The sequence below is a fragment of the Notolepis coatsorum genome (assembly GCF_963971535.1).
Source record: "Notolepis coatsorum genome assembly, chromosome: 3".
In the NCBI taxonomy this organism is placed as follows: Eukaryota; Metazoa; Chordata; class Actinopteri; order Aulopiformes; family Paralepididae; genus Notolepis; species Notolepis coatsorum.
Window position 1 is genome coordinate 132,401,861 of NC_140167.1, and position 17,883 is coordinate 132,419,743.

General features: G+C 48.4%; 1 protein-coding gene across 6 annotated transcripts in view; it reads left to right on the plus strand.

Annotated features, from left to right (window-relative positions):
• Positions 1-14,912, plus strand: part of pcbp3 (poly(rC) binding protein 3) — a 124,532-nt gene extending 109,620 nt beyond the window's left edge. For all 6 annotated transcript variants that reach the window (XM_084309716.1, XM_084309717.1, XM_084309718.1 and 3 more), the window contains one exon: positions 14,797-14,912. In XM_084309716.1, coding sequence (XP_084165842.1) covers positions 14,797-14,833 — 37 coding nt within the window. In that variant the 3' untranslated portion in view covers positions 14,834-14,912. The remainder of the gene's footprint in view (positions 1-14,796) is intronic.
• Positions 14,913-17,883: the final 2,971 nt, after the last annotated feature.

Below are 17,883 nucleotides of genomic sequence, written 5' to 3' on the forward strand. Positions count from 1 at the left end.
CCAAACAATAAGTGACAAGTGACAGGGAGATAAGTGACAGAGAAGCCCAGTGACAGGTGTCAGAATGATGGGTGGTTCTCAGGCGTGCCAGAGAACCCAAGCGTTACAGTTAACCCTTTGTCGTGTGGCAGTGAAAGGGTTAACCTTATGTGTTGTCGCAGGGAAAGGGTTAACCATTTGGTAGTGTGGCAGTGAAAGGGTTAAACTGCTAGTTTAATGAAATGTAATGAAGCTACTCCCCAACACTGGCGATGGTACCACCTGTTTGCATAGTGGCCGTCTAGCCATCACAACATATTCACATATGACTTTTGATACAAGAACATAAGGAATAAACAGAGTCATCTCAAATTAACAAATGACTCCCCAACAAAAGGAAGATTTCGACGTGTGACAAGTACAATTTAGATGAGTGATCACAGGCAGCCATTCATGGACACAGATAATGCATGCATTTATGGGTATTATGAGTGACAGCTCAGACGTCATTAAGCCTTGAGTAACACCCCTGCCTTGTCACTTGGACTCATCTTATCAGTGTCACAAGCAAAGTAATTTACAAATCAATAAACCAGGTAGTGTGGCCTTAAAGGAAAACTCCAACATTTTGGGAAATTAGCTTATTTACCATCTTCCCTGGAGTTAGACAAGAAGATGTATACCTTTTTTGTCTCTACATGCATTAGGCTTAGGGAACGCCCGCACTGTTAGCCTAGCTTAGCTTCATCACTGGAAGTGGGGCAGTCCTTTACCCGAGTTCCCTATAGTCACTCCAAATACAATCAAAATACAACTCCAAAACGTTCCTGTAAACATGTTGTGACCTGTGTATTTACCACGTGAAGAAATAAAAAATAATTGTATTAGACATTTCCGTTTTCTAAGCAGATATACTAGATATATAGTCACCACTTTCTAACGTTGCGGCCAGTGTTTACATATTCATGTCATTCAAAGGATCCGAACCGATTGACGTTATTATGGCTACCATGACTGTGGTAAGTTTTCATTTATGTTTTTAGATGGAAGGCTGTATTCCATCTGTCTAACGTTAGCGAATATTGTGCGATTGATGAATAGGACATAACTTTGCTGGACTATCCAACCTACAGTAGTATAAATATCCACAGCATCCCTTTTGATTCAATGCTACTTTCACTTGCTGACTGGCGTTACATTAGCCCCTTTCGTGACTGTGATGCATGACTACAGGGTTTGGGCGAGTGAATCCACACTTGTGTTATTATTATTACTCTTTTATTGTGTACTTTTATTGTGTAACGCTAGCCCCGTTCGTGACTGTGATGCATGCCAACAGAGTTTGGACGAGTCCCTGTTGGCATGCATCAATCACAGCGTTACATAATAAACGAGACTACATTAGGCTACTCGTAAATTGGCTAACCTATTTTGTTTACTCAGGAGTTCAGGTCATATGAACAGGACAACAGGTCTATGAACAAAGAAAATAGCATAAAAGTGTCTTCATTGTTTACCATTGTTTGCCAGTTTCTATAGGCTACTATCTATGTGTTGGATCAGCTGTAATGAATTGCATTCCAAATATATTGCCTTCATGTATACTGTATTATGAATAATCATTTTGTATCCATGCTCTTGTCATTTATCGATTAGGGTGAAGTCCAGCAGGATCCACCAGAAGTATACATTCACTGCATAGTTCAGACTCCCACTCACTGTGCAGCTGAATAGTCCTGAGCAGACAGCCACCCAAAGTGCCTTCCACACTTTTTCAACTCATAAGTGGGGAATAATTGTGTTGTGTGTGTTGTTGCACCGCTTATTGTAAAATAAATGACAGCATTTCTCAGTTTGAGTTATCTTATATATTTATGCTTATCATACCCTTATTGTTAGGAAGAATGAGGAGAGGTTTATGTTCCTTTTGGGGTTGTTTAATTCCAGTGATATGATTACATACAGGTCAATACCTCACTTGTCAGGTACACACAGCTACCTGCCTCCACGTATATTCCACAACAACAACGTAACTTCCGGTGCCACCTCCTATCTCTCCCGGGGGGAAACACACCCCCAGGTAACAGTGACACACAAAACCCCAGAACATTACACTATCCCCCCCCTTCTGAGCTCTCGCCCCGAGAGACACATCAACAACATAGCACATTCACAATAACTTTTTCCATGTCAAGCAGAACACTTTTTTTTCATTGTTATTTTTTTTTATTTATTTTTTTACACAAAGTCCTTGAAACGACCTGGCGGCAGCCTCCGCCTCTGCGGACGCGTTGTCCCTGCTCGAAGGACTGAATCGACCTGCTGCTGCTGCGGAACAGGAACCATCCGGGGAGTGCCATGTCTGTCCCGCACAGGGGACACAGTCTGTGATTCTGAGGGGCCCCCAGTATGGGAAGAGGGGAAACCGCCTGCTGGTGGACCACGGTGCACTCCCCTCGAACGGCGTGTACATCCGGCCCCAGTGGTGGTCGGAACACTGTCTCTAGGTGAGGCCGCTGGGAGGGCTGGGTCTTGAAGTGGGAGGCAATCCCCTCTGTACGGGGCCAGTCTGTCTCTGTGAAGAGCAACTTTCCTCCCCCTGAGCGGCAATTGTACCCTGTATACCACCTCCCCCACCCTCTCTAGCACCCTACATGGCCCCTGCCAGTGACAGTCCAGTTTAGGGCACCGCCCCCTCTTCCTCCGAGGGATATACACCCAGACCAGTTCCCCGGCCTGGAAATGCCTCCCCTTAGCCCGCACATCATAGTTCCTTTTTTGTCTCATGCCCGCCTTTTCCAGCTGACCCCGGGCAAAGTTGTGGGCGGACTCCATTAGATCTTGGAGTCTCCTGGCATACTCCCTCCCCGGGGGAACGGGGGGAGTGTCAGGGGGCTTGCCAAACGCCACCTCCGTCGGCGTCCGGAGCTCCCGGCCCAGCATGAGCAGTGCTGGCGTGCAGGAGGTGGACTCTTGGACAGCGGATCGGTATGCCATGAGAACAAGGGGAAGGTCCGTGTCCCAGTCTCGCTGGTGCTCTGCTGTGAGAATGGCTAGCTGCTTGCCCAGAGTCCTATTGAACCTCTCCACTAACCCGTCACTTTGTGGGTGCAGAGCAGTAGTTCGGGTCTTCTTTGTGCCTAGCTGCTCGCACATGGTGGCAAAGACGTGACTCAAAATGTCTCCCTTGATTGCTGTGGAGGGTTTCCGCTGCGCCGAACCGACTGAACATGCCCTCCACCAGCACGTCAACCACAGTCTTGGCCTCCTGATCCGGCAACGCATATGCCTCCGGCCATTTTGTGAAATAGTCCATGGCGACCAGCACGTAGCGATTGCCTTTGTCCGTGCACGGAAACGGCCCCATAACATCCACCGCCACTCTCTCCATGGGGGCTCCCACCCCCAGCTGTTGGAGCAGTGCGTGGGACTGATCAGGTGGGCCCTTGTATGCTGCGCAGAGGTCGCAGCGGCGACAGAAATCCTCTATGTCCCTTTTTATCCGTCCCCAGTAGAACCCCTGACGGAGGCGGCGGAGAGTCTTTGTGATGCCAAAGTGCCCCGCCCCCACGGTGCCATGGGAACTTTTTAACACAGTCTCTCTCATTGCTTTGGGGACCACCACCCGCCACCTGTTCTCTCCCGTAGCCGGCTCCCTCCACGCTCTCTGTAGAACCCCACCCCACACCCGCAGAGCCACAAAGTCTGCCCACAGTCCCTTTGTAGCAGTGGTGCCCCCTGCCACCTCCCCCCAGGGTGGCTTCTGACCTGACTCTACCCATTGCAAAACAGGTTTTAAATCAGGGTCCTGCTCTTGCTGCGTTCGCCACTCCGCTTCTCCGATCACCTGCAGCTCCCTGCAGACCGGCCCGTCTACACGGACCTCCTGCCGTTTCCCTGCCTCTCCTGGCGATTGCGGCAGTCCCTGCGGAGATGCCTGGGTTGGCCACACCCCCACCAGCGCATGGGCCCCGGTGAATGAGCCGCACCTCTTTGTGGTTGCAATGTCACGGCATGCACCAGCTCTGTCATCCGCTCCATCATTGCGCCCACCCACTCCGGCTCCCTTGGGCCGCTCTCCCTCGCAACCCTCACCGTGGGAGGGGCCTCCCTTATGCCCTCCTGTGTGGTCTCGCCCTGCAGGTCTTCTCTCTCCAGCACCAGCTCCAAGGCCCCCTGCAGCGTCCTCGGGTGCCTCAGCTGAACCCGCTCACGCAGGTCTCTCGGCTCGATGGCGCGGACAAACTGATCTCTGGCGTACTCACTCAACACAGCGGGGGGCATGTGGCCGTATGCCCGTCTCGTGAGTGTCTCAATGTCAGTTGCCAGTGCACGAAGGGACTCACTGGGCCGTCTGTGCCGGTTGCATAGCTCTGTGACCACGATGCTCTTATTGTCACATCGACCGAAACGCCTCTGTAGCGCCCCCACCACAGCTCCATAGTCTCTCAGCTCTTCCGGCTCCAGTGCACTCAAGCATGCCAGGGCATCATCCGTGAGGGACAAAACTAGCCGGGCAGCCTTTTTTTTATTGTCCACAGGCCAGCCATTCAGTTCGGCTGCCAGCTCAAATTGCAAAAAAAACGCCTCCAAACTGCCTTTACCAGAATATTTCAGCGCCTGGTCTGCTCTCCAACTGCCATGTGCACCTCCGCATTGTGCCACGCTCTGCATGTCATCCCTGCCGGACGCCGCCGGGTGGAGTACCGGCGCCGCCGTCGCGTGACCGTCACTCTCCCGTCCTCCGAGATTGCCAACCCCGAGTTCGGCAACGACTTGCCATCTTTCCAAGTCTGGAAGTCCACTTGACAGACCTTCATCCTCCCTCTCCTGTTTAATCTCACGGCGTGGTTCTTCTTTTGCCGTCATTGCTAAGCTAACGTGACGTAGCTAGCCAGTAACAGCGGAGCTCCCCAGGGTACACAGTGCGCGTCAATCCGAGTTCACTAATCCCACTTCAGACACCAAATGTAGCGTTCTGTCATACCCTTATTGTTAGGAAGAATGAGGAGAGGTTTATGTTCCTTTTGGGGTTGTTTAATTCCAGTGATATGATTACATACAGGTCAATACCTCACTCGTCAGGTACACACAGCTACCTGCCTCCACGTATATTCCACGACAACAACGTAATTTCCGGTGCCACCTCCTATCTCTCCCGGGGGGAAACACACCCCCAGGTAACAGTGACACACAAAACCCCAGAACATTACAGTATGTATCCACAAAGTGTGTGATCAAGACTAATGGTAAGTGTTACAAAGGGTCAGATTAAACCGAATATATATATTTATTGCTTGAGATATATTGTATAATATTTGTATATCGTTTGATATCCCTTGTATATTCTTTGTATATATACACGGAATATCCCTTTACCTAGGTACAAGCCAGACCATAATATTCGTTCTCCTATTGGACAGCGACCCCCTAGGCGCCAACGGCCATACCCCCAATGTCTAGTTCAAAGCCACCGCCAAGACATGTCTCAACATGCCCAGGTTTGCGCAGTAATACGAGACAGAACTGAGGTTGGCACTAGATTATTCACCTTACGTATAAATACGTTGCAGGTGGATACAGCAGCACTTAGTCCACAGTTCATTCAGTTCATCATTTGTTCAAAGTAACGTATCGTCTTATCAAACGTTAAAGCCTTCACCACGAGTCAACGACCAAGTGAAGTGAGCAACCTTGCGTCTAAATAGAGCACTTAGAACCGCGTGCGAATAGGATAGTAAAAGTGTCAGAGCTTAGTGAAATAACGTCAAGTTCGACCTAGTTAAATGTGAAGTACCGTGCACAGGAGAATCTACACCGGCGAATGCAGAGCCTTTTCCGGCTGGATTATAGTGCTTTTGGTACTGTGGCTGCTGGAGCAGAGAACCGTCTACCCCACTGCTGTGTGGGATCTACCCGTGAGGAGCATCACTCGAGCCCGTCTCTAGGAAGAGGCTGGCTGGCTTTCATCCCTGCTGTCGCGCATACTTGGATTATAGCTGCTGCTTTTGTCTGCCGATCGAGGGGAGTATATGTACCGCCTCCCGTAGCTGGAGCTTATTGATTCCTCGTTGATCCAGACTTTTGCTCCCGAACATTCCTCTCCCCTGCTGGCTTACAACCGGAGGGAACCCCCCTTAGTATCTCCAGCTGACTACCATTGTGCCTTATATAATTCTTATGCTACAGGTGGTATTCAATTATACCCATCGTAATATGCTCATGGACTTACGCTCTTGACCTACTTAAGTGTTCTTCGCCATATAAGCGCATTCATAATTCTCATTCTGTAACCTATCGTTGCTATAATAATAAATCCCTCTCACTAGAACTTTAGGTGTCATTGTTGTATTCTTGTGTGGGTGTTCACCATATATACCGTGTACTGTATGGCCAGTAATTAAAGTACATAACTAAGTAGTGGTTTAATAATACCATACTCTCAATACAGTCAGGGAATTGTACCCCTCAGTTACAATTGGTCCTTCGAGCCGGAGGGTATCAGTGTAATATCTAATATAATATTGATATTAACCATGGCCAGCGGTGAACACTCCCCAAGCAGCTCTCCAGGCGCAACAAAGGAGTGAAGACGACCGCATAAGACTGGAGACCAGACGCCTTCAGACGGAAGAGAACATTGAAAGAGGCCGCGCCGAGGCACAGCGCGCCACCGCCAATGCACAGCGCGCCGCCGCCAATGCACAGCGCGACGCCGCCCATGCCAGCGCCAATGCACAGCGCGACGCCGCCAACGCACAGCTCGACACCGCCAATACCCAGCGCGAAGCACAGCGCGCCGCCGCCGATGCACAGCGCGACGCCGCCCATACCCAGCGTGAAGCAGAGCGCGATCGGCTGCAGGCGCAGATGGTCGAACAATTGATTGCCATGGCGACACCCCCTCTCTCCGCACGGAGCTCCCGGAGATCATCACGACAAGGGTCTAGGGCACATTCCCCTACCCGACCAAGCGACCCGGGACCCCGCCAACAGGAGGATCCTGTCTGCGTCTCCGAACCCCCTCCCCGGCCGGTCCATACGAGACCCAGCAACCGGGAAGAACCGGCCTACGTCGCCGAGAGACTGACTAGAAGACTCCAGGACCTAGCAGAGGAAGAGGAAGAGGAAGAGGAGGAATGTCAAGCCGACCAGCAGCAACGTACTCTGGACCAGGAGGCCCAGTACAGCCCCGACCAGCAGCAACGTACTCTGGACCAGGAGGCCCAGTACAGCCCAGACGTCAGCCCCGAGTCACTGCGCTACAAACCCCCGACTCAACTCACGGGTGAGTTTGACGCACCGTCGGCACCGAGGAACAGCACCTGGGTACCCGGCCCCTGGTACCCACCAAGTACCAACCCACGACAACACGTAGGGGGAGACTCGCCCAGGAGGCCTCTTCCCCAACACTCACCGATGTGCCAGCCATCCATGGCATCGTACCTTGGCACACCGACGTTCCCAGACTTTACGCGCGAGGACAGAGCACAGTACACGGAATTACGGATGTGCTTGGAGACTATGATGTCCGACGTCCCTGATGAGACGTACAAATATGCTATCCTCCTCAAGCACCTGAAGGTGCCCAGAGCGCATAATATAGCGCTGGCATATTCCAACTCAAGTACCCCATACACCGCGGCTCTAGTAGCCCTCGACCAGCGTTATGGACGCATATGGGACTACGTGATACAGGAAATAAGAGATATCGACCGCCTCCCCCCAGCCAGAGACAATAGAGCACTGGATGACCTCTCTATCAAGGTACAGTCCCTGGTAGGGATGCTGGGGTCCCAAAAGGAGAAAGGGATATATGAACTGTATGCTAACTCTAATGTAGAAAGGATATTAGAGAAGCTCCCTCCCGCCCAACAAGAGCGCTTTCGGCAGCAGAGAGACCACCGCGACCCCAACGGCCCAGAGGCATCCCTCCTAGACCTATCTGAGTTCCTCGCCAGGGAGGTCAGCAGCCTACGACTGGACACGTTCGTGTGGAGTGGACCAAGCCCAAGACCAGGACCTCGGGGATCAAATGATAACCGCCGGTCGGTGACCGTTATGCACCAAGCCGAATCAGTACCGCAGCACAAGAACCACAACACCCCCTCGACGAAAGAGGAGTGGAAGATTGAATGCCAGTACTGTGAAGGGGAACATCGGCTGTATCAATGTGACACTTTCAAGAAGCTGATCACGGACGAGGTGAGTCAATGGATCAAAGACCACCGCCGCTGCTTCCGCTGCGCGCGCAGCCATATGGCAGCTGAGTGCCGTTTGAAGAAGAAGTGCAGCAGGTGCGGCGGCGCCCACTTGGAGGTCCTGCATGACATCAACAGGCGTCCGCCAGGACAACAAAGTGGGCCCGTCACGGTAATGTACCAGGCCGAGGCGGTGGCACCAGTACCGAAGATCCACCAGACCGCCCCCTGGTGTCCCGACTGCTACAGCAGACACTGGGAGTCACGGTGCTACTCGGACGACCGCGAGTCGGCACCACTCCAGAAGATCCAAGGCAACCGACCAACAGGAGTGCTCCATATAGACCAGCATAGCGGGACCCCCCGAGTGCTCATCAAAGTGGTCAGAGTGCTCCTGAGCTATGAGGACAAGGTCCTGGACACTTACGCCATCCTAGACGATGGGTCTGAAAAGACTCTCCTCCTCGCTTCCGCCGCAGCCCAGCTGGGTCTGCGGGGTGCCAAAGGAACAATGACAATACGTACCATCAGAAGAGACCAGAAGACCATAAAGGGTGAAAAAGTCTCCTTCAAGATAGCAGCGGTGGACCAGCCCGAGAAGCAGTATAGTATTACCAACGTCTTCACCAGCCACGACATAGGCCTGTCACAGTACACCTACCCCATCCCACAGCTGATGGCGAAGTACGTGCACCTACGCAGACTACCTATACCGCTTATCGACGGCGCCACACCGACCCTGCTCATAGGCTCCGATCACGCGGACCTCATTCTCCCAATTGAGGCGGCCCACATCGGACCCAAAGGATGCCCAGTCGCGGTTCAGACCCGACTGGGGTGGACGCTCCAGGGCCCCCTCTACGGACTTGACAGTAAACCCACGTCTACACGCTGCCTACACACAAAGGTGAGCGATACCGGCCACTCTCTCGTACAGCCCGTTGAGAGGCTACTGACATTAGGCGAGAGGCCTGTGAGAGAACCGTGGGCACAAGAGGGAGTTCCGAACTCCACCCCCCTCAGCTGCGCTCCAGACGTAGCTGACCTCGAACCCAGCACCCCAAGCGACTCCTTGATGGGGCGGCCGGAACCGGCCCCTCAGACGGGGTACAGACCAAACAAGAGAAACAGACGGAGGAGGTGGAGGCACAGCCAAGCACAGATCAAAGCAGTCTCAGGCCCGCTTCCTCCTAACCCCCCTACCATCCCTTCCAGCCCGTCAGAAGCGGGTCAAGGACATGGACAACTTAAAAGTGGACACAGTCGTCGTGATCATAGACCAGTCACTACCCCGAGCTGCGTGGCCGGCCGGCCACGTAAGCAAAGTGATCACTGGTGCCGACGGAAAGGTCAGAGCGGCAGAAGTTCTTGTCCAGGGACGGACATACACCCGACCCGTGGCGAGGCTGATAGAGTTGCCAAGGCTCCCTGACTCCCTTGCTGACGATCATGACCCACTGACTTTGTGAATTGCCCTACTCCTCACAACGGACATTGAGTAGTGGACAAGACGGTTAATCTGTCTCTGCTTATCTAATTAGGTGCGGACTAATTAGGAGGCGGCTGTTACAAAGGGTCAGATTAAACCGAATATATATATTTATTGCTTGAGATATATTGTATAATATTTGTATATCGTTTGATATCCCTTGTATATTCTTTGTATATATACACGGAATATCCCTTTACCTAGGTACAAGCCAGACCATAATATTCGTTCTCCTATTGGACAGCGACCCCCAAGCGCCAACGGCCATACCCCCAATGTCTAGTTCAAAGCCACCGCCAAGACATGTCTCAACATGCCCAGGTTTGCGCAGTAATACGAGACAGAACTGAGGTTGGCACTAGATTATTCACCTTACGTATAAATACGTCGCAGGTGGATACAGCAGCACTTAGTCCACAGTTCATTCAGTTCATCATTCGTTCAAAGTAACGTATCGTCTTATCAAACGTTAAAGCCTTCACCACGAGTCAACGACCAAGTGAAGTGAGCAACCTTGCGTCTAAATAGAGCACTTAGAACCGCGTGCGAATAGGATAGTAAAAGTGTCAGAGCTTAGTGAAATAACGTCAAGTTCGACCTAGTTAAATGTGAAGTACCGTGCACAGGAGAATCTACACCGGCGAATGCAGAGCCTTTTCCGGCTGGATTATATTGCTTTTGGTACTGTGGCTGCTGGAGCAGAGAACCGTCTACCCCACTGCTGTGTGGGATCTACCCGTGAGGAGCATTGTACTCCTCAGTTACAGTAAGTATCAACAAATAAGATAAGATATTCCTTTATTTATCCCCTTGGGGAAATGCAGGCATCATAGCAGCATGAGGGGAGGGGAGGTACAGGTATATGGTGAAAGAAGACATGATACAGGTCATAAAAATATAGTGCAGTGGGGAAGTAAAAAAAGAAAATAGGCAGTGTAAACCATATAACAAACTCTTGAGTATGTGCATATGAGCAAGTAGGCAAGTAAGTAGCAAGCAAGTAGGCAGTGTAATGTTGAATGTAGACTTCTGGTGGATCCTGCTGGACTTCACCCTAATCGATAAATGACAAGAGCATGGATTAAAAAATATATATTATTCATAATGGTAGCCATAATAACGTCAATCGGTTCGGATCCTTTGAATGACATGAATATGTAAACACTGGCCTCGACGTTAGAAAGTGGTGACGTGGAATCACTGCACCCAGACAGCAGTGGTTCGGCAAAAAATAGTTCAGAGTATATCTGCTTAGAAAACGGAAATGTCTAATACAATTATTTTTTATTTCTCCACGTGGTAAATACACAGGTCACAACATGTTTACAGGAACGTTTTGGAGTTGTATTTTGATTGTATTTGGAGTGACTATAGGGAACTTGGGTAAAGGACTGCCCCACTTCCAGTGATGAAGCTAAGCTAGGCTAACGGTGCGGGCGTTCCCTAAGCCTAATGCATGCAGAGAGACAAAAAAGGTATACATCTTCTTGTCTAACTCCAGGGAAGATGTTAAATAAGCTAATTTCCCAAAATGTTGGAGTTTTCCTTTAAAGGTAGAATCTGTAATGCTGTCAAACACTGCTTCAATGCTTCAACTCATTCAAAACGCAGCGGCCCGCCTGATATCAAACCTACCGAAGTCGGCCCATGTCACCCCACTTCTTAGGGACCTGCACTGGCTCCCCATTGCTGCACGTATCCGCTTCAAGGCCCTCGACCTAGCATACCGTGCAGCAAAGGGAACCGCTCCCGCCTACCTCCGGTCAATGGTCTCTAACTACACACCCTCAAGACCCCTACGCTCTGCATCTTCTGGCCGCCTCAAACCTACTCCTATCCAAGCTCCCGGAGGGTCATCAAAGAGAAGCCGCCTATTCTCAGTCCTTGCCCCACAATGGTGGAATGAACTACCCATCCCAGTTAGGACAGCCGAATCCCGTCCAATCTTTCGCCGTCGACTAAAGACTCACTTCTTCAACCATTATCTGAAATGATTAAAAAAAAAAAAAAAAAAAAAATCTAACCCTGACTAACCTTACTGTCATGCACTTGTCCTAATAAACTAACCTACACTGTAACACGCAACACTTGATGAACATTGTTACTCAGCTGATAGAGTTGTACCCTTCTTGCTGTCTTGTCGTACAGAACTTGTAAGTCGCTTTGGATAAAAGCGTCAGCTAAATGACTAAATGTAAATGTAAATGTAAACAGTGAACTCTAGGCAAAACAGCTCCACTTGGTACTGCGCTTTGGTAACTTTTTTGGTCTGTTGTGTGGCAGAGCCTGAGGTGTGGCCAGCAGTAGCACATCAGACAAAAACAGCAGCTTGTTAGTGTAGAGGTCTAAGCACTGGAGTGGCTGGGTGGTGTAGAGGTCTAAGCACTTGCGCGGCTGGTTAGTGTAGAGGTCTAAGCACTGGAGCGGCTGGGTGGTGTAGTCTACACCACCCATGAGCCGCTCCCGTGCTTAGACCTCTACACCACCCAGCCGCTCCCGTGCTTAGACCTCTACAGTAGAGGTCTAAGCACGGGAATGGCCGGGCGGTGTAGAGGTCTAAGCACGGGAATGGCTGGGTAGTGTACTCAGGTGCCTGTTGAGCAGGGAGGGGATCTGGGGGAAATAAACTCAAATAACCCCCCCCCCCCCCCAGTGAAACTCCTGTCAGAGGAAAAAAGCAGCTGGCGACTCCACATGTATGGGAGGAGGCGGAGGATGTGGTAGTTAGTCTACACCCTCCCCGGGCCGTCAGTAGGGTAGCACAACGACCAGGAAGGGAATTGGCATACCAACTAAATTGGGGACATGGGAGCAAAAGATAAAAAGGCAACAAAAAAAAGAGTAGTTGTATTAAAAAAAATAAAAAGGGGGTAACGAAGAGAGGTCGTAGAATAAGCCACTTGTGCCTTTGAACATATCCTGCCGTTGACTTGATGATTCAGAAATTGCTGCATGTAGAGCATCAGGCCATGCAACTCATTTCTGTTTTGACCTTACTTTGTGTTAGACCTAAATGTATGTCATTCTGTAGAATTCCACCAAAAGAAAAAGTACGGACAAGTGGGAATTCAGCATTAATTGAATTCCGGCCTAAATGTCTTGGCAGATAGTCTATGTGTTTTAATTAGGGATGCACTGATCCGGCACTGATCCGATACTGATATCGGGCTGATACTGACTCAAATAGCTGGATCGGGTATCGGCTACAGATGGTCCGATCCATTACAAACATGTCATGCTTCACTAAGAGCACAGCAGTGCATTCTGAAGAGGAAAATTGTTTATCCCTGAATTAATTCAGCTTCTAATTGAGCATTTAGCAACAAGTCACATCTCTCACATTCGCTCCTCTGCCTGCATCTATTGAGAACCGCTTTTAGCTTTTAGCTCTTGAATTGCTCAAACATTAACTTATCTTTTAGATTGCAAAGTAAAATAGACCTACCATTGTGGCTCTTCAACTAAAACTTCTTCAGGAGCTACTATAGATCCATTTTCACCTTGATTATTCCAGTCTACAGTGCGTGCAACAGGAAAGGCATTATGGAATAATCTAGTCGCTAGCGTATCAACACATTGCATTGGGGAGAGACTAATCTCTTGAACTGGCAAGGCTTAAAGGCGCCAGTTAAAAACAAGTATTGGCTGTTACATTCATGTATTGAAAATGAAATAAGTTGAAAATATCTTGCTTAGGTTGGTTTTATTGTTTTTAGATTGATTACAATGATGCATGTCGTATACAGCTGTTTTATTATCTTTAAATATTAGACATTATGCAAATATTCTTGTATTTACATTTTTTTTTACAATTAAATAACACAAATAAGATTGGTATCAGTATCGCAAGATACCCAAAGCTGGGTATTGGTATCGGGACTGAAAAAGTTGTATCGGTGCATTCCCAGTTTTAATATGGAGAGGCATTACCTCCAGTGCTAAGCCGGTTGCCTTTGTTTTTCTAAGCAGTGCTAGATATCCATGCAATATTTTCTATTTGAATTGCTCTGCCTCTATCTATCTCTCTCTGTCAGCTGTAACCTCATTATTAATACAGGTGACAAAAAGAAATATACTGCCTGGCCTGCTTTTCTAAGACCTTAAATAAAACTTCAGAGATGTCTGCATGCTATCTAAACATCAAGGGCAGGATTTGTCAGTGAGCCTCCATACTCACACCCTGGGCTTTCTGTCTTCCAGAGGACAGTCTGGAGATAAACTAATGCCTATTGCTTTCCCACAATTCCACTGGCAGGTTCAGGGACGTGGCTGCCATGTGGAATGACCCGTCATCCATGACAACGTCCTGAAGCCACCTCAAATCTGGTTGTGTTATCAGAAGCTAACAGCAAAGCCACCATCTCCCATTTAGTCCCTATTGTCCCACTGGACCATCGTTTGACCCCCTGGATTTCTGTAGCACTCGACCACTAGCCTTTGGCATTGAGGGGACACAGTCCAAAAGTAAAAGCTAACAAACAAGCTATAATTTTCTTTCCGGTCACGTAACTAGTGTAGAGTTGAGTCCAGTGTTGAAAGCATGCCTAATTCAAAGGACATTGTTGTATTTAATTTTATCTTAGCTAGATGAGTTTGTCTATTTAGGCGTGTAGCGCCCCTTTCTGGAAAGAATAAAAGTCCAAAAAGTGGAAAACAAACAAAAAGCGAGAGAGAAAAAAATACCCCAAATGTGCCACTGAGTAATGCTATTAGAAAGAAGAGTGATGTGATGCAACTGTCAGGGAGCACACTAGTGTCAGTGGTGGATCGCATTTATTAATGTCATCAGATTTTGTGTCCTGCCCACTCTAATGAAAAAAGGCGGTCGATATGTATGACGTTACAGAGCTTCCGTTTCATCCCATATCAAATTTTTTAGAGCTCAAGGGCTTTTCTGGGAAGGGGTAATGACAGTATTGTCAAATCCATGTGCAGGGTAAATATAGGCAACTGCACACAAAACATTTACAGAAAGACCAGCCATTGCTGCATATAAATTTCACTCTTGTGCAAAAGTTCCTTTTCAGGATTATTTTCATTATGTCTTATCTTTGTCCTTACCCCCCCACCCCCCCCCCCCCCCCCCCCACCCCCCCCCCCCCCCCCTCTCCCGTTAACTGTTTTTAGGCTGACGTCTGAGGTCACTGGAATGGGCACGCTCTAATTTCTACCCATACCCCCCCACCCCACTGCATCACATGACCCTTCAGCAAAATGGCATTGCAACCTAGTTGATTTGTCTTGTCCTGACATTTTAAGTAACTTTGACTTTTTAATTTCTAGTAATTTCATGTAAACATGTACCTTACACTGATATTATGATTCTTCCCCCAACTCTTCAAAAATCCCAACAACTGTGCTGAAAGGACACTTAACTTTTTTGTCACTCTAGTACGTTTCCATGGCATCACATGCTCTCTGCATTACCATGTTTCACTGTGATTTTATTTGTTTATTTACTTTCCTTTTTTGGTCTCATCTTTTAACACATGATTGTTTTCCCTTTTTTTGCACCGCAGGCACCTGAAAGTTTGTTGAACATGAATTGCATAATGAAGTTCAGATTAGAAAATCTTCTAAATTTTGACTCTGACAACGAGAATCCAGCCTAAACAAAACAATAAATATAATATAATTTATTTTTAAATAGTATAATAAACCATCTCTATAGTTTGCTACTGTGTGCCAAAATGTCCTGGTAGCAACTGTATCAACAGGATGTGTTATTCTAGTTTATACCATGGCCTGGGTGAATAATTGATTCTGATTGGTTGGTAGGTGTCCATTAAAAGTTGATAATAGACACCTGCTATGTGATTCCAACTAAACTTAGATCATATTCACTGTTTGAAAACCATGCAACAGTAATGCCTGCTAGAATATCATTAGCTTTCTAGCTGATGACAACAAACAACAAACTAGTTCCAGGTATTATTCAGAATCCCGAGTGTCATGGGTGTTAACTCATTCAGCGCCAGTCACGATGATAGTCGGGTTAACTCGCCATCGCTTGAGCGCCAATCACGAGTATAGTCGGGTTTTAATCGTTATTTCTTTTATTAGCGATATCCATTCATTTTCATCCATCCAGCCTGATGTTATCGTTGGGAATGGGTCTGAGCTAGCAAAAGGGCAAATACCGCCGCCTACGCCTTCCAGTGGGTATTGCACTCTACTGGGAATGGTGTAGTTTCTTTTCTGGGACGATCCGAGCCGTGCACGGCGGGGTTTAAATACTCAGGCGAGGTAGGCAGATACAACGATGCATTGGAACAGTAACCCCGCCCGCCCGTCATTGTGAAACGGTCGGTAATGTGGTACGGACCTCCACAAGCAGTATTTGGAATGGCGATCAGATAATTGGATTATTTCTTTTGCATTACATCAGATACAAGGTAAGAACACTATATATAAATTTGATCGTTGATCTGATATTTATTTCTACTCCGATCTACGCTGTCTCTGTGTGTGTATGTGTGGCTGTGTGCCGTTGGTGGCAGCAGGGGGGGGGGGGGGGGGGGGGGGGACGCCGGTCTAAACCACATTGCATGCTTGCACGAGGAAGGATAATAATGATGATCTAGCGTTGATTACAGGAAGATTCGATAATCAGGCGAAAAATTACAACGTGTTTAATGTATTCCACTAAAACGCTATTATCGCGTCTTTCTCTGGAATGACTCAGAAGCACCCAAACTATAGGCCTACTCATATTCAAAACGGTATAAAACGGAAATGTACCGATGAAAAAACACTGATAATCGACTGGTGTATTAGACCCATAGCTATAATTTAAGATATATTTTAAGCACTCGCAAATCTCGCAGTCCCCCATTGACTTACAGCGGTGGCGTACTAGCGCCATCTCGCGGATTAAACTCCGGCAGTGAATGAGTTAATGTTGAATGTAAAATGAATGGAAACATGAATAAATACACCTTATTGTATCGTTGGCCGCTGGCCATTGTATAAACAGGATAATGCCCTTTGAACTGGACATTAACATATTTGAATGGCCTTGGCGGAGGCAACGGTTATCTGCCTTCACCTCGTCATTAAAATATGTGTGTGTCTGTCTGTCTGTCTGTCTGTCTGTCTGTCTGTCTGTCTGTCTGTCTGTCTGTCTGTCTGTCTGTCTGTCTGTCTGTCTGTCTGTCTGTCTGTCTGTCTGTCTGTCTGTCTGTCTGTCTGTCTGTCTGTCTGTCTGTCTGTCTGTCTGTCTGTCTGTCTGTCTGTCTGTCTGTCTGTCTGTCTGTCTGTCTGTCTGTCTGTCTGTCTGTCTGTCTGTCTGTCTGTCTGTCTGTCTGTCTGTCTGTCTGTCTGTCTGTCTGTCTGTCTGTCTGTCTGTCTGTCTGTCTGTCTGTCTGTCTGTCTGTCTGTCTGTCTGTCTGTCTGTCTGTCTGTCTGTCTGTCTGTCTGTCTGTCTGTCTGTCTGTCTGTCTGTCTGTCTGTCTGTCTGTCTGTCTGTCTGTCTGTCTGTCTGTCTGTCTGTCTGTCTGTCTGTCTGTCTGTCTGTCTGTCTGTCTGTCTGTCTGTCTGTCTGTCTGTCTGTCTGTCTGTCTGTCTGTCTGTCTGTCTGTCTGTCTGTCTGTCTGTCTGTCTGTCTGTCTGTCTGTCTGTCTGTCTGTCTGTCTGTCTGTCTGTCTGTCTGTCTGTCTGTCTGTCTGTCTGTATGTCTGTCTGTCTGTCTGTCTGTCTGTCTGTCTGTCTGTCTGTCTGTCTGTCTGTCTGTCTGTCTGTCTGTCTGTCTGTCTGTCTGTCTGTCTGTCTGTCTGTCTGTCTGTCTGTCTGTCTGTCTGTCTGTCTGTCTGTCTGTCTGTCTGTCTGTCTGTCTGTCTGTCTGTCTGTCTGTCTGTCTGTCTGTCTGTCTGTCTGTCTGTCTGTCTGTCTGTCTGTCTGTCTGTCTGTCTGTCTGTCTGTCTGTCTGTCTGTCTGTCTGTCTGTCTGTCTGTCTGTCTGTCTGTCTGTCTGTCTGTCTGTCTGTCTGTCTGTCTGTCTGTCTGTCTGTCTGTCTGTCTGTCTGTCTGTCTGTCTGTCTGTCTGTCTGTCTGTCTGTCTGTCTGTCTGTCTGTCTGTCTGTCTGTCTGTCTGTCTGTCTGTCTGTCTGTCTGTGTGTGAATGTAGTACCTGTTTTTGGAACTCAGCTGACATCATGGCATTTTGAATTATCTTGATGGTGAGCGTCAGGGCCAATAGTTAAAATGAGACAAAACA